The following is a 22,236-nucleotide window of genomic DNA, read 5'->3' as shown; positions in this document are numbered from 1 at the left end:
GTGCCACTTCCCTCCTCTGCAACATGGAGCAGTGCTGGTGCATGAATGCGGGTGACTGTGTTACACGAGTTAGGACAGGAAAAGCATGGGGAGCACTGCCTTGCGCCTAGCTACCCCTCCGGCATCCATGTTTGCTGTTAGGATTGAAACTTGCCTTTGTTTCGGGGTGCCTGGGTGACTCAGTTGGTTAAGTGTCTGGTTAAGTGTCCAACTTTTGATTTCAGCTCAGGTCATGATCTCAGGGCCCAGGGATCAAGCCCCACGCCCCCCCCCTCAGCAGGGAGTCTGTGTCTCCCTCCGTCCCTTCCCCTCCCCCTGCTTGTGCTTTCTCTCTCAAATAAATAAAATCTTTAAAAAAAAAAAAAAAAGAGGGGCACCTGGGGGGCTCAGTCAGTTGGGCATCTGCCTTCGGCTCGAGTCATGATCCTGGGGTCCTGGGATCAAGCCCTGCACCGGGGTCCCTGCTGGGTGGGGAGCCTGCTTCTCCCTCTGCCTCTGCCGGCTGCTCCTCCTGCTTGTGCATGCTCTCTCTCTGTCGATTAAATAAAGATCTTCAAAAAAATTAGAAAGAAAAGAAAAAGGAAGGGAGGGAGGGAGGAAGGAGAAGGAAGGAGAGAGAAGGAAGGGAGGAAGGGAGGGAAGGAACTTTGTGTTGTTTCTACCATTCACTGTTTACAAGTTCCCTGGGACTGATAGCTAAGAGCCTCTGGGCTCTGATATTTAGTTGCTGTATTTATTTACTCATTTTTTAAAGACGATTGGGACAGCCACCACTTCTTGTGCGTTGTGAAACCTGGCTTGGAAACCCACGTTTCAGCCAGTTGCTCCGGGTGCTGGGTTTGGCGAAGGAAGCCCGCAGTCTTCCATGGTCACACGGGGTCCCAGCTCCGGGAGAAACACTCCCGCCACTTACCTTCTGGAATTCCCACACCCCAGTGTCTGATTTGACCAAGAGTTGCTAAAATCTGAGCATTCTTTATTGTCATTTTTTTTTAGTCTCCCTTAGGATACACAGGAACCAGAGCTGTTTTAACGTGACATTTCTCTCTGAGTGGGTTTTCTTGCCTTACCTATCTCCACGAGGAGAAGGAGGCAGCTGAGCATTTATACAGGGGGAACCCCAGGTCTGGAAATGCAGGTGATATGTATAAATGGCTTATGGACAGCAACACACAATGATCTTCTGTTTGCTTCTAGACGTTCTGGCAGCCCTACAGCCTGGAGATGGAAACTGAAGCTAGAATGGCTCAGGTGTGGGGAGGTGGGCTGCCATGGTTGGGACTCTAGGATGTTACCTGTCATTCTCAGGAGCTGAGTCTGCTCTGCAGCGTGCCCCCCCACACCCCGGTCTCGCTGCCCCTGTGTGCGCTCTGCCCAGCCTGTGTGTGGGGGTTCTGAAGGCAGGGTGCAAGGGTGCATAGATCTGTTTTCCCAGCTGGCTCTCACCTCCAGGGTACAGAAACCTTTCTCCTCCCTCCCCCTGTGAAGAGGGGAGCACCCCGTGAGGATGGCAGTGTCATCTGGGGTCAGAAATCAGGAGCCCCTGATCGAAGGCTCTGCCAAGATGGCATTCAGGACCGGCATCAGCGGGGCTAGTGTTTCTCGGGAGGCAGAGTGGGTGAAGCCTGGGTTGTGGAGTTTACCTCTGCGTTCAGGTCTGGACGAATCCCTCAGCTCCGCTGTGCTGTCCCCTTGGGTGTACCACGGGAATGACGTCACCATCCTGCAGAGGTACACTGAGGCAGTAGGCAGAAGGTCCTCCAAGTGGTGCAGGCAAGACACGCATTACTAACATTAGTGCTCTTTGGAGAAGAGGGGCACGTGGCATGTTGCGGGGGAGGAGCCCAGGCCTTAGAATCCGGCCCGCACGTGCATCTTGGGCAACCACTTCCTAGCTCTGTGACCTCGTGTAGGTTACTTTCATCTTTTGGAGTTTCACTTTCCAAATCTGTAAACTGGCAGGTTAGTGCTGGTCCCCACCTCCCTGAGTTCCAGGAATAAAGGAGGTAATCCGTGCAGCAGGCAGAACATTCCGTAAGCCAAGGTCAGTCACTAGCACGGCTGGCTCACAGGATGTGTCATGTCAGCAGGCCCATCAGTTTCTTTGCAAAGCTCAGCCATCTGTTCCCTATGGACTGTATTTCATTGAATCCTAAATACATTCCCCCCTTCATTTTAACATCTTTGAAATCAGGATGAGTCTTAAAATCAATAGCATCTTGACATTATAATTTGTCCCGTTTTTCTAGCACCGTTTGTTGAAAAGACTGTCTTTTTCCCATTGTCTGTTCTTGCCTCCTTTGTCGTAGGTCAATTAACCATATAAGTGTGGGTTTATTTCTGGGCTCTCTCTTCTGTTCTGTTGATCTGTGTGTCTATTTTTGTGCCAGTACCAGACTGTTTTGATTACTATAGCTTGATGGTATATCTTAAAATCTAGGATTGTAATAGCTCCAGCTTTGTTCTTCTCTCTCAAGATGCTTTGGTTATTTGGGGGCACCTGGGTGGCTCAGTCAGTTAAGCACCTGACTCTTGATTGCGGTTCAGGTCATGATCTCAGGGTCATGGGATCGAGGCCTGCATCAGGCTCCATGCTCAGTGGGAAGTCTGCTTGAGATTCTCTCTCTCTCCCTCTGCCCCTCCCCCTGCAGTGCTCTCTCTCTCTCATATAAATAAATAAATAAATCTTTAAAAAATAATAATAAGGGGCGCCTGGCTGGCTAAGTCGGTTAAGCATCTGCCTTTGGCTCAGGTCATGATCTCAGGGTCCTGGGATCGAGCTCCATGTCAGGCTCCCTTCTCAGTGGGGAGCCTGCTTCTCGCTTTCCCTCTGCGGCTCCCCCTGCTTGTGCTTGCTCTCTCTCTGTCAAATAAATAAAATCTTTAAAAAAAATAATAATTTGAGGGGCGCCTGGGTGGCGCAGTGGTTAGGTGTCTGCCTTCGGCTCAGGGCGTGATCCCGGCGTTATGGGATCGAGCCCCACGTCGGGCTCCTCTGCTGGGAGCCTGCTTCTTCCTCTCCCACTCCCCCTGGTTGTGTTCCCTCTCTCGCTGGCTGTCTCTCTCTCTGTCAAATAAGTAAATAAAAAAAAAATAATAATAATAATAATTTGGGGCGCCTGGGTGGCACAGCGGTTAGGCGTCTGCCTTCGGCTCAGGGCGTGATCCCGGCGTTATGGGATCGAGCCCCACATCGGGCTCCTCTGCTATAAGCCTGCTTCTTCCTCTCCCACTCCCCCTGCTTGTGTTCCCTCTCTCACTGGCTGTCTCTATCTCTGTCAAATAAATAAATAAAATCTTTAAAAATAATAATAATAATAATAATTTGCAGCATTTTTTTCCTCTCATCGCAACACACAAAATACTGGCGCGACACTTAGAGTTGCTGAAATATATATGCACTACATACACACCGCCATATAAATACGCATACATACATACGTACAGCTGACAGATTTGGGAACCGAGACTCTGAAAGGTTAAAGCACCTTATACAAGGTCGCATAACTCAAGAGACCACTCTAAAACTCTCAGAGAAAGTATAAAAGTCATTTCACTTTAATACAAAATCATGTAAAGAAAGTCACGTTAGCAAAATCAAATGTTCACTAAATCTCTGTGAAATCATCACTGGAATGTCAATACCGTTTTTTCCTGCATTCTCTCCTCCCCTCTCCCTTTGAGCTCATGAATTTCGCTGGTAGAGACCCAGGTCATCTGTGAGACCAGACAAGCAGAACGCACATCTGCGTACTGGAGGCCCCTCCGGGTGGCTGACGTGAAGCAGGAAATGGGCCTTGTTTTGCTTTCCTTCTGCTTTCTTGATTCCTTTGTGCCGCTTCCCCGGCTCTGGCCAGGCCTTTAGGGGTGTCCAGTTCTGTGGCCCGGGAAAAAATGATAATGAGAGAGCCTCACCTCCTTCCTCCTTGGTGGCTTTCAGGGGAGACACATGAGCAAGTACAGTGAGTATACGTGGCACTGAGAGATGAGTTTGGAAGTCACGGTGCACTGCCTTCCTGAGTCCGAGAACCGCTGTCTTAGTCGTGGCTTTTGATCTATATCTGCTTCCCTGAACGGAAAGAGAACCTGGATATAGAAAGAGGAGGGTCAGAGGGCACAGACAGAACAAAGCAAGGGGTGCAGAAGCCTGCAGAATCTGTGAGAGGTTCCTGCAGGCCATTGACTCGAACATTTGCTCAGGGCTCAGTGGGGGCAGGCACTGTTCAGGGGCTTTCCATCTATCAGCTCATTTTACACTCGAAACACCTCGATGAGGGAAGTGCCCTTGAGATCCCTATTTTATAGATTAGCAACCTGAGGTCCTGCAAGGTTCAGTAACAGGCCCAAGGTCACACAGGAAGTTGCAGAACCAGCAGTTGGACCCGGAGCTCCTTACGCACTGTGCTATGTGGAAAAATGGTGTTCGAACGTTTTTGTTTTTTAATTTCAGGAGGTTTTATTGTGGAGGAAGCATCATGTTACTTACAATTATAAAATGGATCTTTGCAATGAATAAAGATTGGCATGTAAATTCTTAGATAAAACCTAGGTATGCCCTAAGACATGAATACCAAACGTTCAGTGTTTTCCCCCTCATATGCAAAGTTTTGAAAAGGAAGAAAGCTATCTGGGGTTGATCACAACGTTCAATCTCACTGCTAGTTGCAGCCAGGAGAAAGACCCAGAGCTGGCTGGTGGGGTGGAAAGCCAGTGACCAGGAATATGGGCTGGTGCTTCTTGTCAAAGACGAACCCACCGCCTCAGCACTGTTAACAGCTCTGCTCGCAGTGGCTGGGGTGGGCCCTGCACTGGTGTTTGGACACAGGCCTTAGGGCTCAGCCACCCTCCCCTGAACCTGTACATACCCCCCCTCCCCGCCAGCAACCTGTCTCAGGAAGTGACATCATCCCCCACCTTGTCATTCATGCCAGGAACCCGGGAGTTTTCTCAGCTCCTCCCCCCCCATCTGCTATATTTTAGTCATCATGCCCCAAATATGTTCCTAATCCCAACACTCCCCATCTCCTCCCCTCCCCCCCTCAGTCCAAGTCACCATGATGAGCACAACAGCCTTCCCACCACCCCCTACAATCCACTCACACGGCAGCCAGAACAACCGCGTCACTCTACAGAGCTAAGTCATTCCTCAGCTTACACCCCTCGTGGCTTCCCACCGCCTCAGGATAAAGACCAAAGTCCTTCTTAGCATGACCTACTTCTTCAGAAAGTCATTCATTCATTCATTCATTCATTCATTCATTCATTCATTCATTCTATTGGCTTAATGAGCTTGTCTGACCATGAAATTGTGGCCTCATGCTCATTAGACACATGACCTCAGGCTGTCTCATCCACAGAACAAACATTTATTTTTGCCATATCAGACTCAAACTCTAAGGGGCCCGAGGAACTCTCCTCCGAGAGGCACAAATACACCAGGAGTTTACATCTCCTGCCCAGCCAATAGAAGTGCTAACAAATCTCTTCAGAGGTGACAGACGGTGTGGCTTGGAGATGCTCTTTCCTTCATTTCCGTAACTCAGGAGAACCTTCCTTAGGAAAGAAACACTCCCCCAGGCCCTGCTTTGAGTCTGTCCCCCCACACCTTCTCCACAAAGCAGCCAGAGTGAGCTTTTCCATGTAAATACTAGTCGAGTCACCCCTGCCCCCTGCCCTGACTGACCTCGGGCCTCATTCCATTCTCCGTGCTTCTCTCCTGCCTCAGGCCTTTATACCTGCTGTTCCCTCTGCCAGAAATGCTCTTCCTCATGTCTTTATGGTCTTTCAGGACCCAGCCTGAATGTCACCTCCTTATAGAAGCCTTCCAGGACTCCCCAAATCTGAAGTCGCCCCCATCAACTTTGCTCTCAGCAGCCTATTTAATGGATATCTGAAATGGTCCTGTCAATACACTTCCTTACCGGCTCACTCTGACTCCCCTGCTGGAACAGAAGCAGCATGAAGGCAGGGGCTTGTCTTGTCCACTGCATCCCCAGGACCTAAAACAACACCTGGCACATGGCAGGCCCCCAGTAAACATATGCTGAAGGGATGAATTATTTTGGTTTCAGGTGGTCTTGTCTGACAAAGCAGTTTTCATGCAGGCATTCCAGAAAGTCTGGCAATACTTAACCAAACTATGTATGCACATATTCTGTGGGCTGCTTGCCCCCAGAGTCATCTCATCCCCGCTCTGCTCCAGGAGGCCAATCTCTGTGCGTGACAGCAACAACCTTTTTCCCTGTTGTCTAGCTTCAGGCTGCGCTCAGCCAAGGGGAGGCTCGGGCAGGAGCTGGGAAGGTGGGGAGGGGGGCGTATTGATGCCCTGGTGGCCTCCCCACCAGGCCTGGTCTTACTGGTTGCTGTGTCCCTCTGCTGACCCCCCCTCATAGCTCCCTCAGCCCAGCTGCCATGCTGGGGTGCTTCTCTACCCCTGGCACCTTTCAGAGTGTGGTTCGGGGGTTCTCCACACCAGAGTTGCCTGGGGAGTTCATCAGAAATACAGATTTCTAGGCTTCATCCTAGACTTGACGCCTGAGAATCTGAATTTTAAACAAGTACCCCACATTCTATGGTTTGAGGCCTAGCACCGAAGAAATAAGGGATTAACGAGGGAGCATAAACACTATGGGAGTATTCAAAGGAAATGTGTCCCAACAATGGGAGACACAGGGTCCTCTAAAGTTGGAAGTGAGATGGGCTCAGTCCCTCAGTCAGTTAAGCGTCTGCCTTCAGCTCGGGTCATGATCCCAGGGCCCTGGGATCGAGCCCCGCTTTGGGCTCCCCGCTCAGCAGGTAGTTTGCTTCTCCCTCTGCCCTTCTCCCTGTTTGTGCTCTTTCTCTCTCTCTCTCAAATAAATAAATAAAATCTTAAAAAAAAAAAAGTTGGAGATAAGAGAGATAATGAATCAGCCACCCCTGCCCTTCCACACATGACCCCAAGATCAAGAGTCACATGTTCCTCCAACTGAGCCAGCCAGGTACCCCATGAATCCCCCTTAAGACTCTAATAATTATTGTTGTTTTTCTTGTTGTTGTAGTACTATTCTATCATAGGGAGAGAGTAGTGTAGAATCTAGACCTCCTTGGGTTCAAATCCTGACTTTACTATTTACTATCTGGGTGACCTCAGGCAAATTACTTCGCCTCTCAGTAACCACCTGGAGAATGGAGTTGATGGCAGCTCCTACCTCACAGGGTCACTGTGAAGAGTCAATGAATTAATATATGTCAAGTGCTTAGACTACCGCCTAACAGATCTCCTGATTGCCCAGCCCCGAATTTTCCTATCAGCTGTTAGCCGCACCAACCAGGACATCCCCACCCTGGGTAGCTGGCCAGCATCCTCGGGCCTCCACTCCGTGCTTCAGCAATGATTTAGTGGCAATGGGCAGCAAGTAACTTACAGCTTCCTTATGATTGTCTTCTCCTCCTTGTTACTGCTGGCCTTGCTGGTCCTGGCAACAAGGGTATCTTTTTCTCTTCTTCCTCCTGGCCCTTCTCTTGGTGTAATCAGACCACTGTGGAAAGAGGGACAAATAAATGGGTTGTTTTATCGCAGACCTTCTGTCTGTGCAGCTCTGAAGGTGAAGGGTCTTAATAATAATTATTATTATATTAGTAATATTATCACTGAAAGCTAGAGTCAGAGAGATTCCGCTTCTAATAAGGAGAATCTTCCCCCCACCTTTCCAATGTTGATACCTCTTTCTTTCTCTTGTCTAACTGCATTGGCTTGTACTTCAAGCTTCTCCACTTTCTAGGAATAGGACCACATATCAATTCCCCAACTTAAGCCTTAATTTTCTCATCAGTAAAATGAGGATAGTAAGAGGGATGCCTGGGTGGCTCGGTCAGTGAAGCAGCTGCCTTCAGCTCAGGTCATGATCCCAGCGTCCTGTGATCAAGCCCCATGTCAGGCTCCCAGCTCGGCGGGGAGCCCGTGTCTCCCTCTGCCTGCTGCTCCCCGTGCTCGTGTTCTGACAAATACATAAATAAAATCTTTAAAAAAAAATGAGGACGAGAAGAGTAGCTGCCTCCCAGGATTGAGTGACTGACACAATACATAGCACCTGACACTAAAGCAGTGAACAAAACAGACAAAATTATCTTCTATCGTGTAATTTATGTTTTTCCATTGGGGAAAGAAGCAGTAAATAAACAAATAAATTGGGGGTACCTGGGTGGCTCAGTCGGTGAAGCGTCTGCCTTCGGCTCAGGTCATAATTTCGGGGTCCTGAGATCAAGCCCCACCCTGGGCTCCCTGCTGAGTGAGGAGCTTGCTTCTGCTTCTCCCTCTGCCCCTCCCCACCGCTTGGGCTCTCTAGCTCGCTCTCTCTCCAATAGATAAATAAAATCTTTAAAAAAAAAACAAATAAATTAAGTAAAATAAAAGATATAGTAAGTCAGATGGTGATAGGAGTTAAATTGATATTGATTGGTGAGATATTGAAGTTAGTTGACTTAAAGAGGACCAGAGTATTTCCCTGGACTTGATGCACCGAAGCTGGAAGAAAGCTGTTCTCTCTCATGTGTTCAGCTGGGATTGCCAGCAGCCACGTTTCCTAAGATTCCTAGGAGGTGTGTCTACAACACAAGACAATGAGGCCAACAAAGAGAAGCAAGGAGGAAAGAAAGAGGTACCAAGTCTCTGGCTCCTCCAAGCCTGAGGCTTTAACTGCAGTTTTTTCTTTATTTCTGAAAGCAGTCCCAAGATCCTTCCCAGCTATGTGGGTTAATAAATTCCCTTTAGTACTTAAGCTAGCTTGAATTGGATTTCTGTCCCTTGCAAGCAAAAGTAGTCTGACCACAGCGCAATGTTTCAATGTATGAAATGCTTCGTACATTGCTTGTTATCTCCACTTAGGTATTTTGCTGTGGCACCTGCTGGTTAATTTATACCTATGGTGTTTTCCCCTTCCTGCAGATTGGATTGTGTCCCCCAGAATTCATATGTTGAATCCCTAAGCCCCAATGTAATGATATTCAGAGATGGGGCTTTTGGGAGACAATTAAGTTTAGATGAGGTCAAGAAGGTGGGGCTCCCATGGTTGGATTAGAGCCCTTGGAAGAGGAGACGTCTGAGGGCTTCCTCTCTCTGCCATGTGAAGAAGCCAGGAAGAGTTAGAACCAACCACGCTGGCACCCTGATCTTGGGCTTCTAGCCTCCAGAATTGTGAGAAAAAAATGTCTATTGTTTGAATCACCCATTCTATGGTATTTTGTTTCGGCAGCCTGGCAGACTAACACACCTCTTGACATATGAGTGAGAGAGAGTGGGATTCATCCTTCTCTCTCCTTTGCAAGGAATGAGCTCTTATTATTTAATATTATCATTTACATATTTGTTATAGTATTAATACATCATTAATTTATTATTAATACCCCCCTTTTCCACGATCTATTGTTACATAACACCCTAAACCATAATGATTTAAAACAATGAAGATTTATGATTTCTCACGATGGCTCCATTTCTTATGGCTAGCTTGGTGGGTCACCTGGGGGCTGGGCACAGCTGGGGCTGTCAGCTGGGGCACCTCTGTTCTTTGTGTGACTTCTCCATGGTACTCCCTTGAGCTTCCTCACAGGACTGTGGACTCAAGCACTCCTCGAGGACAAAAAATTCCACGAAGACAAGAACAGAAGCTGCAACAGGCCTCCCCTAACCTCAGAAGCCAAACAGCATCGGTTCCACCACGCTCCATCAGTCAAAGCAAGTCACTGGGCTGCCCAGACTCAAGGAGAAGGAAAACAGACCCTACCTCTGGAAGGGTGGAAAAGGCTCAGTGCAGAAGGCATGCAGGATGGGAAAAATCCACCTTTGGAAGCAGCCTACCACATCTGCCTCAGTGAAAAACAATCATTGGTATCATCTTGGACCTCAAAACTGGTGCAGTTGCTAGGAGAATACCTCAGCTGACATGCTGGTTTCTCTAGAATACAGGACCCAAGTGCATCAACAGAATCCTGCCATCAACTGGCCTGTACCAGATGGGAAGTCTGGTACCTGCCGCTCTCTGGGAATTCAAAACTGGAAATAAAGCGTGTGGCTCTATTCGCTAACAAGCTGCTTAAGCCCCAGCAGTTCAGCCGTTCCTGTTTTTAACTACCTGTGTCTGAAGTACTTATTAAATGAGAGGAAGACAGGTCCTTCCATTAACATGGTTCCAACCTCAGCAGAAGGAAGACAATTAAATTCCTGTTGGCAGAACTCAGCCCTTTTGGATTTGGCTTGGTAGAACATTTTTACTGTACTGTGTCTCCTTTAATGATTCTACATTGAATGAATTTATTTTTTTTAAGGATTTTATTTATTTATTTGAGAGACAGAGAGAGCACACGAGTTGGGGGAAGGGGCAGAGGGAGAGGGAGAAGCAGACTCCCTGCTGAGCAGGGAGCCAGACCTGGTGCTCAATCCCAGGATCTAGGGCTGAATCCCAGGATCCCAGGATCATGACCTGAGCTAAAGGCAGATGCTTGACCGACTGAGCCCCCCAGGCACCCCTGAGTCAGTGTATTTCTTACTTCTAAACATTCAGAGTCCAAATGTGGCAGGATAACAAAGGCACAGGCTCTGCTATCAGGTTGCCTGAGGTCACATCTCACCGTCACCACCAGCTAAGGGACTTCAAGCAGGTACCTGACCTGCGTGAACCTTAGAACACCCTGGAGATAACATTACCTTAGCTCACCTTGCTGCGAGCACTACCTGAAATGATGCCTGGCATACACTTAGCAGAGTGCCTGGCGTGCAGTACGCTTTGATAAATAAAAGCCGGCGCTGCGTTTTTATGCTCTTGGGCTTTCTTTCTGTCTCTAAGGGAATCTGCTTTGTTTAACTCAACGGTTTCCCATAATTATTCGACCACAGAGCCCCCTTTTCAAGAAGCACTTACATGAAAGAAAACATTTTGGGAAACAGGAGGCAGATGGATACAGCAAAGTCCAAACCCGACAGGCCAACAGCTTCTTACTTCCTCTCTTGCTTGTCCTACAACCTTTTCCCTACACGTTATTGTGATTATGTTTAATTAATTATAAGATTTTATTTATTCATTTGAGAGACAGAGACAAAGAGAGCACAAGCAGGGGGAGAGGCGGAGGGAGAAGGAGAAGCAGACTCCCCACTGAGCAGGGAGCCTGATGTGGGGCTCGATCCCAGGACCTCGGGATCACGAACTGAGCTGAAGGTAGACCCTTAACCTATCAAGCCCCATGATTTTTTTTTAGGATTTTATTTTTCAGTTATCTCTACCCCCAACATGGAGCTTGAACTCATGACCCTGAGATCAAGAGTCACACGCTCCACTGACTAAGCCAGACAGGTGCCCCTATTGTGATCTTTTTCAGCTTTTAATTTTTATATAATTTCAAATTTACATAAATATTGTAAGATTGGTATGAGGAATTCCCATATACTTGTTACCCAGAGTCCCCCCCAAATTGTTTCTCTGTGTATCTATCTACCTACCTGCCTGCCTATCCATCTATCCCTCCTTCCACCCACCCACCTACCCAACCAACCATGCATCTATCTTCTTTCTGAACCACCTGAGTAAGCTGGAGAAATCTCACCCCCTTATTCCTAAATACTTCGGTATATTTGCAAAGAATCAAGTAGTTCTGTTTGATATTTTATTTTCAAGATTTATTTATTTATTTGCGAGAGAGAGAAAGAGAGAGAGAGAAAGTGAACGTGTCGAGTGAGCGGGGGCAGGGGGAGGTGGGAGAGAGAAAATCCTGAAGCCGAATCCCTGCTGAGCGCAAAGCCCCACACTGGGGCTCAATTCCAGGACTCTGAGATCAGACCTGGGCCGAAACCAAGAGTCGAATGCCTAACCAACTGCACCACCCAGGCACCCCATTTTTTTTTACGTAGGTTCCACACCCAATGTGGGGCTTAAACTCATAACCCTGAGATCAAGACTTGCATGCTTTATCGACTGAGCCAGCCAGGTGCCCCTTGCATTTGATCTTTTAAAACCCTGGGTGGCTCAGTTGGTAGAGCTTCTGACTCATGATCTCAGGGTCATGAGTTCAAGCCCCACACTGGGCATGGAACCTCCTTAAAAAAATAAGTAAACAAAAAATAAAAACAAATAAATAAAACAGTAAATTAGATCTTGTCATTTGATTAAACCTTTCCAATGAGTTCTCATTACACGTACAACAAAATTAGAGCCCCTTCCTGGGACTCACAAGGCATACCTCTCATTCTCTACCTGGGTTCCAACTTCCACCATGTTAGATGTCTTAAATGGGCCACAGTGGTTCCCACCTCGGGCTCTTAGCGCTTGTTGTTCTACATTTGCCCTTCCAAGCTTTACATGGTTGGCTGCTTCTTGTCATTCATCTCAGAGGGTCTTCACTGACTGGCCCATGTAAAACAGGCCCCTCCCCCACTCCCAGCGCTTTGCTGTCATACGTTACCTTGTTTTGTTTTGTTTAGAGAGGGAGAGAGAGAAAGAGGAGGGGGCAGAGGGAGAGAGAGAATCTCAAGCAGGCACCACACCCAGCAAGGAGCCCGACGCGGGGCTCGCTTCCACAACCCTGAGATGATGACCTGAGCCAAAATTGGGAGTCGGATGCCCAACCGACTGCGCCACCCAGGCGCCCCTGTCACCTTGGTTTACAATCTTTAGAGCACTTACCACTATTATCCTGCATGTTCATCTCAGACTTCCTTGTCAATTGCCTGTCTTCCCCCCACACTAGCATGGGCTTTCTCTGTTTTGTTCACTGCTATACCCCGGTGCCAGGAATAGTGCCTGACATCGAGCAGGTCGCCGATACACTGGCTGAGTGAGCATGGAACGGATACATAGCCTGTCTAGGAACGGCAGGCGGGGTGGGGCTCTGCGGTTCGGAGCGCCCAGGGCAGCAGAGCCCCACCTCTTATAGCACTGCAGCTCCTCCTGCACCAGCAGCAGCTGGGACTTGAGCTTGTTGCGCTCCTGGAGCACGTCCCTCAGCTCCTGGAGAGTGAAGCGTGGTCGGTTGGGATCTGTCAGGTCAACCACCATTTTGTCCGGTCCCAGGTTTACCTGCAAGAAAAGATGTTGGTCACTCATCCGGTTTCCCTCGTGAGGATGGACGGTCCACCCCAGAAAGGCAAATTCTGCTTTGTTACTCCCGGGAGCCCTGTCAGATGAGACACTGGCTGCTGGAAGTGTTTGGTGAAGGGCAAAGCAGAAGTTCTAAGTACCATTCTCCAAGGAAAGAACGAGGGCTCCCTGGGGAATGGCTGATTCCAGGGCTGGAATGGGGAAACCACAAGACGAACTTGGAAACTTTCCTGGTGTAAGGGGTAGAGACATATAAAAATGACAGTCTGAAGGAGCTCTCACTGGCCAGACTGAGAACAATTTGAGTATCAAAATGAATAGTAACACGAATGGACAATAACCCTTCGAATAAAAAGAGAATTCAGGAGTTTATACTTAAAATGTAAAAGTTTAAATTAGTTAATTAATGCGGATGTGATGGTTAATTTTATATGTCTCCTTGACTGGGCAAGGATTGCCCAGATAACTGGTTAAACATTATTTCGGGGTGTTTCTGGAAGACATTAGCATTTGGACTTATGCCCTGAGGAAAGCAGATGGCCCTCCCTGATGGCTGGGTGGGCACCATCCAACCCACTGAGGCCTGAATAGAACAAAAGGTGGAAAGAGGACAAATTCTGAGCTCCGCCTGTTGTTGTGGGACATCCTCCCTCTCCTTCCCTCAGACTTTGCCACTCCTGGTTCTTAGGCTTTTCGTTCCAGACCAGGACTTACACGATCAGCCCCCCTCCCGCCCTCCCCAGTTCACAGGACTTCCTGGTTCTCCAGCTTGCAGACTGAAGCCTGTAAGACTTCTCGGCCTCCATAACTGCATTAGCCAATGCCTCAAATAACTATTCTCATTATATCGATGGCTATATCCCCTATTGGTTCTGTTTCTCTGGAGAACTCTGACTAAAACAGGGAAGGAAGAGGGGAATCTGTACTTTATAGCAGAAGGCCAATTAATGAGTGTATAAGATGAGAGAGTGGAACACCCATCCTTTGGGGGCGCCTGGCCGGCTCAGGCGTACAGCATGAGATTCTTGATCTTGCGGCTGTGAGCTCAAGCCTCATGCTGGATGTAGAGATTACGTAAAAATAAAATCTTTACCAGAAAAAAAAATCATATTTTTTAAACCCACTTTGTAATAATTGATTCAGGGAAGACTAATGAATGGATCTAAAACTTTTGGGTGAAAGCTTGTTGGGGAACAGAATATGTTCCACAGTTTTAAAGTATTTTCCCACAAGTGCTTATGAATTTCAAAGGGGAATAAAGGCCCCTATGCAGTGCAGAAATCTTGCAGACACCACATTCACCAAATGATACAAGCTGACGTCAACATAATGACAAACTGAGTCAAGTGCCTCCGGACGCAATGCACTATGACACAGCATCCCTTCAGCCGTATTCCTGCTACACATGTTATCACCTGAATCCACCCCGACACCTCAGAACAAACCCAAATTGAAGGACATTCTACAAACCTACTGATACATAATCTTCAAAAATGTCAAGGTCATGAAAGACAAGGAAAAGCTGAGGAACTGTTCCAGATTAAAGGCGACTGAAGAGATGTGTTGACCAAAGGTACTGTGTAACCCCAGACTGGGTCCTGCACCAGAGAAAAGATGCTGTAAAGGACATTATTGTGAATTTTTAATAGGGGTAGTATATTCGGTCTTTGTGTTCTATCACCTTTTCCCTCTGAATTCGATCATTTACTTGTGGCTACACAACAGTATGTCTCGTGAGATACTCACTGAAGTCTTGAGGGTAAAGGACCCATCTTCTACCAATCCTGCAACTAACATAATGTCTGCTCAAATAGTTGAGGGAAACTAGGAGTGAATATGTAATACACATACATATTGTTTTTGTATATGCATATATACATACAGGTATATGTGTTTTGTGTGTGTATATAAATACTTTGGTGTATATCTTCTAAGACGTACTACACACACACACACAAAACTGAAGACAACAGCTGAATCCCGGTGAAAGGTATTCATTGTGCTTTTCTTGCAACTCTTCCATAGGTTCGCAAAGTTTTCAAACTAAAATTTGAATTTGAACATTCCACACCGGAATGTTCTGCAAGTGACGGAGAGAACAAGGCACAGCATAAAGACATAACAGTAATAGCACGTTCCTCCTATGGGACTGACAAGGATCAGTGTGTTTAACGCTCCCTGTGTTGTAGCAGCGGCGGGGAAGCAGGCACTGGCGCCGATTGCTGGAGGAGTGGGTCCCCTTGGCCTCTAGCATTACATAGTATCCAAATTTCAGATGCTCCTTCCCTTTGATCCAGTGTGTCCATTTCTTCTAGATACTCTCCCTCAGGAGCCAAATGGCATTTGTTAGGATTTTTCAATATGGCATGTGCTAAGAGCAAATGATTGGAACATAAACGTCTTTTGATAGGAGACTGGTTACAGCAGAAAATCTTAACCTTTTTTGTGCCATGGACCCTTCAGGCAGCCAGGTAAAGCCCACACGGTCCTTCTCCAAACAATGTGTTAAAATGTATAAAATGAAAGGCACAAAATTATAAGGAGACCAACTAAAGTGACATATGCTCGTCAAAATCTTCTAAAAACAAATGTATGATTAATATACCTGCTTCTTTATTAAATACGGTGAGCTAGACCAGGTCCAGTGAAATACTGGACCAAAATAAAACTTTTGAGATGTGAACTACACTGTAATGAGACATGAAAATATCTATGATTTCCATTGGTGACTGTCACAGGTGTTGCTAATATTACTGTAGTTTGTTGTCTACATTCACAATTGAAGAAAGTGACACAGTTCAGTTGGAAGTTAATGAAAATGAAAATACAATTTTTTCCCATGCAAGGACATAGACCTCTTGGATTAGAATCAATAATCCCCTTGGGCATCCAAGAACTTCAAGTGAAGAACCCTCAGCTGGACAATTGATTACACCATACAATGGAAGTTTTCCTCATTAAAAGATGAGGAAGCTCTTTATATCCTGATTAAATTTAACTTTCATGCTATGTTAAGTGAAAATACACAAAAGGCAGAACTGGGTATATGCTGTAATACTATTTGTGTAAAAAAATGGAAAAATATTTTCATATCTGCTTCTGTTTGTATAAAGTATCTCTGGAAGGATACACAAAAAACTGATCATTTAAAATTTCTCCAGGGAGAGGAAGTGGGTGGCTGGGGGTGGAGAGAAGGGGACAGGTAGATTTTTTAAGGCAAATGCTTTTGCACCTTTTGAATTTGGAACTTAAATTTTTTTAAAAAGAGGGGCACCTGGGTGCCTCAGCTGGTTGGGCGTCTGCCTTCGGCTCCGGTCATAACCCCAGGGTCCTGGGATGGAGGCCTGCACTGGGCTCCCTGCTCGGTGGGGAGTCTGCCTCTCTCTCTGCCTGTGCTGCTACCTCCCTCTGCCCCTCCCCCCCTTCATGCTCTCGCCCTCTCTCTCTCTCAAATAAATAAAAAATCGTTAAAAAAAATTTTTTTTTTTTTAAAAAGTAAGGAAAGGGGCACCTAAGTGGCTCAGTCAGTTGGGCGTCCAACTCTTGGTTTTGGTTCGGGTCATGATCTCAGGGTCATGAGATGGAGCCCCAGTTGGGCTCTGTGCTCAGCATGGAGTCTGGTTGGGACTCTCCCTCTCCTTCTGCCCCTCCACCCACTGATGCTCACTCTCTAAATAAATAAATAAATAAATAAATAAAATCTTGAAAAAGAAAGGAAACAAATACCTCACACCCATTAGAGTGGCTACTGTAAACAAACAAAACAGAACAGAACAAATGTTGGCAAGGAGGTGGGAAAGTTGGAATTCTTGGGTACTGCTGATGGTGATGTAAAATGGTGCAGTCACTATGGAAAACCATATGGCAGAGCCTTAAAAAAATTAAAAATAGAATTATCCTATGATCCAGCAACTCACTTCTAATTATATACCCTAAAGCATTGAAAGCAGGGACTTGAAAAGATATGTATACATTTATGTTTTGTTTTTTTAAGATTTTATTTATACATTTCAGACAGAGAGAGAGTGCACAAGTGGGGAGGAGGGCAGAGAGAGAAGCAGGCTCCCTGCTCAGCAGGGAGCCTGATGCGGGGCTAGATCCTAGGACGCTGGGATCATGACCTGAGCCGAAGGCAGATGCTTAACTGACTGAGCCACCCAGGCGTCCCCATGTTTGTTGGTTTGTTTTAAGATTTATTTATTTTTTTTTTGAGAGAGAGAGAGAAAGACAGCGTGTGCGTGCAAGCAGGCAGAGGGACAAAGGGAGAGAGAGAGACAGACAGACAGAATCCCCAAGCAGACTTCCCACTGAGTGGGGATCCCTACGTGGGCCTTAATGCCAGGACCCGGGATCATGACCTGAGTCAAGAGTTGGATACTCAACTGACTTGAGCCACCCAGGAACCGCATTATAAATGCATGTTCATAGCATTATCCACACTGGCCAAACGGTGGAAGCAACCCAGGTGTCCATCAACAGGTGAACGGATAAACAAAATGTGATCTGGCCACACAACGGAATATGATTCAGCCTCTAAAAGTAAAGAAATTCTGACACAAGCCACAACATGAATGAACCCTAAAGACATTAAGTGAAATAAGCCAGTGACAAAAGGACAAATACTGTACAATTCTATTTATATGAAGTGCCTGGATTAGGCAAGTTCTTAGAAATAGAACGTAGATAGGGAGAGGGGAAGTAGGGAGCTAGTGTTTACTGGAGACAGAGTTTCAGTTTTGCAAGATGAAAAGAATTCGGGCAAGAATGGTGGGTGACGGTTGCACAACAATGTGAAGGTACTTAATGACACTTAAGTGTGCATGTAAAAATGGTTAGGGTGGTAAATTTTATGTGTACTTTACCACAATTAAAAATAATTTAAAAAATTTTAAAAACCGGAAAAAAATAATAAGGTGTATTTTTATGAACTCCCTAGTGGCGCTAAACAAATTCATTCTCTATGCCCTTTTCCCCACCCCTGTTCTTAAGACTGCAGTTTGGGAGGAAAATGCCATCTCATTTGCTGGCTGATAAGGCCGGCCCGCTGTGCCCCACACAGGAAATCACCCGGGCCCCGTGCAGAGCACGCTATTCTTGGTCCACGATGGGGCTCCCTCCATATCTCGTTTCTGGGGCTGGAGGTGGCAGAGATGAGCTCAGAGCGTGAGCTGAGCCATCCTGAGCAAGTCACTTAACTTCTCCTGAGTCTCAAAAGCCAGGCTATGAATCACGATACTCAACTATCTCGTATGACGGACACTGAAGCAGAACTGTATCTACAAGTACAGTTGTCACTGGGACGAACGAGTAGCTGAAATAAGTGTACCAGGGACGTGACCAGAAACCTTCACTCTTTTTTCCCTGCAAATGTCAGCGACCCTGTTCCTCTTGTCCTTTCTTGGCACGCTTCTCAGTTTGTGATCTTGTACTTCAGTTCCCACTGGACGGGAGCTCTGAGGGCAGCGTCCTCGTCTAATTGACCTCTGTGGCCCCAGGGTCCAGCACGGTGCAATCACTCAACAAACATCATTCTAATAAATAAGGTCAAATGTGGTGTATTCCGTGTGCGGTGGTTAAGACTGGCATCTCTGAGGGGCGCCTGGGTGGCACAGCGGTTAAGCGTCTGCCTTCCGCTCAGGGCGTGATCCCCGCATTATGGGATCGAACCCCACATCAGGCTCTTCTGCTATGAGCCTGCTTCTCCCTCTCCTACTCCCCCTGCTTGTGTTCCCTCTCTCGCTGGCTGTGTCTATCTCTGTCAAATAAATAAATAAAATCTTTAAAAAAAAAAAAAAAAAGACTGGCATCTCTGAGTTCAAATCTTGCCTTCACCTCTTACTTGCAGTAAGTCCTTTGGCAAATTACTTAACTGTTCTATGCCTTCATTTCTGTAAAATGGATATACTAACACTAAGAGGATTAGATGAGGTAGTCCACTTAGAGCAGCTTTTTTTTTTTTTTAAGTGTGGCTGGAGACCCATTAGTAATTCATATTGATTCAATCAATTGCAACAAGAATTTAAAAACTCATAAAAATAGAATAGGCAAGTAAAGGGATTCCTGGGTAGCTCAGTTGATGAAGCATCTGCCTTTGGCTCGGGTCATGATCCCAGGGTCCTGGGAACAAGTCCCACATTGGGCTCCTTACTCAGCGGGGAGCCTGCTTCTCCCTCTGCCTGCCACCCCCCAACTTGTGTGCTCACATTCTCTCTCTGACAAATAAATACAACCTTAAAAAAAAGAATAAGCAAGTACGACTGTGCATCATATTTAATAAGGGTGAGTTAAGATGAATTGTTTCTTAGGGGCGCCTGGGTGGCACAGCGGTTAGGCGTCTGCCTTCAGCTCAGGGCGTGATCCCGGCGTTATGGGATCAAGCCCCACATCAGGCTCCTCCGCTGTGAGCCTGCTTCTTCCTCTCCCACTCCCCCTGCTTGTGTTCCCTCTCTCGCTGGCTGTCTCTATCTCTGTCAAATAAATAAATAAAATCTTTAAAAAAATTATTTAAGTAATCTCTACCTCCTGAGTGGGGCTCGAACTCACAACCCTCCCCCCAGATCAAGAGTCACATGTTCCTCTGACTGAGCCAGCCTGGCACCCCTACCTTGATGATTTTTGTTTTAAAGATTTTATTTAATTTATTTTATTTTATTTTATTTTTTTTTTTATTTATTCAACAGAGATAGAGACAGCCAGAGAGAGGGAACACAAGCAGAGGGAGTGGGAGAGGAAGAAGCAGGCTCATAGCAGAAGTAATCTCTACCTCCTGAGTGGGGCTCGAACTCACAACCCTCCCCCCAGATCAAGAGTCACATGTTCCTCTGACTGAGCCAGCCTGGCACCCCTACCTTGATGATTTTTGTTTTAAATTTTATTTATTTGAGAGAGAGAGAGAGAGCAAGCAGGGGGAGGAGCAGAGGAAGAGGAAGAAGGAAAGGGAGAGAATCTCCAACAGATGCCCCACTGAGAGCAGAGCTGGACCAGGGGCTGGATCCCACGACCCTCAGATCATGACCTGAGCCAAAACCAAGAGCCCGATGTTTAAGGGACTGAGCCACACAGGCGCCCCTTGATGATTTTTAACATAGGTATACACGCTTGTAATCACATCCAGATGAGCTCCCTATGAACTCCCCCTGCCCTGGGGTTACATCAATCTGTCTTCTGTAAATACAAATTATTTTGCCTGTTCTTGAATTTCCCATAAATATATAGTGGGCTCTTCTGTGCCTGGTTCCTGTCCCTTAGTGTGACGTCTGTGAGAGTCATGCACACAGTTGTGTGTATCAGTGCTCTGCTCTTTTTCACTGCTGTGTAGTACGCCACTGTGTGATTATACCACAATTTTAAAATCCATTCTTCTGTTGCTTGTTTCAGCTTGGCACAATTCTGAATAAAGGTGCTCAGAACATTCTTTTAGGAGTCTTTTGGTGGTCACAGTACTGATTTCTCTCACTTAAAATGTATTTCTTTTTCTAGGTCAAGATTCTCAAAATGCGATGGCTCTTGTCACAAATGCAGGTTCTCAGGTCCCCACCCCAGACCTGCTGAATCAGAAACTCTGGGGCCAGGGCCCAGCAATCTGTGCTTTCACGGACACTCCGGGTGGTTTCGCTGCACGCTAAAGCTTGAGAGCCACTGAGCTAGGTCAGGTCAAAAAGGCTCGAAGCCCTGATTCAGAACTAACTGAGCACGGGGCCCAGCACCTAGTAAGTGCTCGATAAATCTAACTAGGAGGATGCTTCTAATCTGAGGAACTGGTAGGCGCTGTGGTTGTTTTCAGGGGCTCAGATGTTCCAGGGAGGAGAGCGGCCTCGGGGCCACTGGGCGCTCTCCCCCCACGTCTCCCAGGCTGCTCCCGAAGGGCCCAGCCCCCAGCACTCACCTCCCGGCCGGCCGCCGAGCCCTCTGTCCGCAGCCCCTCCACCTCCTTCCTGAGGTTGTCCCTCTCCATCCTCAGCTCCTCCACCGTCAGGTTGCCCTCATTCACCAGCGTCTCCAGCATCTCCAGGACGCGGACGATCTTGAACTGCAGCTGTGTCACCCGGGGGTCGCTGCCCAGGGCCATCAGCTCGCGGCCCATCACGTAGGAGATGTCATACACGTCCTCGGCGGTCAGCTGGAAGGGGCTCTTGCCCAAAGCCCCCTCGGGCCCAGCCTCGTCCCCTTCCTCCTCTTCTTCCTCCTCCTCTCCTTCCTCCTCCTCTCGCAAAGGGGGCTCCTCCATGGTCACCCAGGCCCCTGCAGCCACAGGAGCTGCTTTCTCAGAATCCCCAAACTACCAACTTCCTCCCGGCGCAGAAAACTTTCCGCCGGGTTGAGACCCTGCGGGCCCGGAGCCGGGGGGGGGGGGGAAATGCCCCAGGAGCGGCCAATCAGCGCAGCCGAGGGGTGGGCCCGGGACAGAAAGGCCGCGCTCCGGGGCTTCCAGGCCCGGACGCGGGGTGCACCGGCCCCGCTGAGGACCGTGCAGGAAGGCGGCCCCCAGGATGTGGTTGGGGCACGAGAAGACAACAGAAAGGGAGGACAGCCGAGAAGAGGAACGGAGAGGTTAAGGGGTGACCGCGATTGCTCCCGCGATTGCTCCTGGGAGGCGTTGCAAACCGGGTGGGGGAGGGGCGGCCGCCTGAGCCCCGCCCCTGGTGACAGCCGCCAACGCTGCCGGGTTTCCACGGAGACGGAGGCGGAGTTTCCACCGCATGTCTGGGGAAGAGGGTGAAAAGTACACAACTTTTTCCTTCCTATGCTCAAGCTTTTCAGCCATAGAATTTGCATTCTACGTGGAGGAAGATCCGGGTCTCTGGATGGGGGGGGGGATTTTCAGAAGCCTGCCGCAAAACAGAGGACAGCTATTGGTGTCTGCGCGTGGGAGTCAAGAGACGTGGGTTGCACAAAACTCCCGGGCCCATTGTCGCCGGGACCGGCGGCATCTGAATCAATAAAATGGAGAATCCCCGCTCTGTGCCCTTTGCGGATTTCTGGGCTCCTCCCCTTACTCAGCATAGCAGCCTTGGCAAGTTACCTAACCCTCAGTTTCCTGCTCAGTGAATAACAGCACCTACGTGGTAATGTTGCTGCAAGAACATATTAGGATGAGGTCATGAGATGATGCGTGTGACAAAAGTACTTAGGAAGTACTCAAAAAAATGTTAGCTGGTATTCGTCATTC

General features: G+C 47.6%; 1 protein-coding gene across 1 annotated transcript; it reads right to left on the bottom strand.

Annotated features, from left to right (window-relative positions):
- Positions 1-3,535: 3,535 nt before the first annotated feature.
- RILPL2 (Rab interacting lysosomal protein like 2) lies at positions 3,536-21,629 on the bottom strand. Its single transcript, XM_002913136.4, has 4 exons — positions 20,953-21,629; positions 12,895-13,046; positions 7,407-7,520; positions 3,536-4,086 (listed from the first exon to the last, which is right to left on the bottom strand). The coding sequence occupies exons 1-4, from the start codon at positions 21,292-21,294 to the stop codon at positions 4,056-4,058; spliced, it is 639 nt and encodes a 212-aa protein (XP_002913182.1). The 5' UTR covers positions 21,295-21,629; the 3' UTR covers positions 3,536-4,055.
- Positions 21,630-22,236: the final 607 nt, after the last annotated feature.

This window comes from Ailuropoda melanoleuca, chromosome 12 (genome assembly GCF_002007445.2).
Source record: "Ailuropoda melanoleuca isolate Jingjing chromosome 12, ASM200744v2, whole genome shotgun sequence".
Classification (NCBI taxonomy): domain Eukaryota; kingdom Metazoa; phylum Chordata; class Mammalia; order Carnivora; family Ursidae; genus Ailuropoda; species Ailuropoda melanoleuca.
The sequence above is the reverse complement of the archived record's forward strand: the minus strand, read 5'-3'. Positions and strand labels throughout refer to the sequence as shown.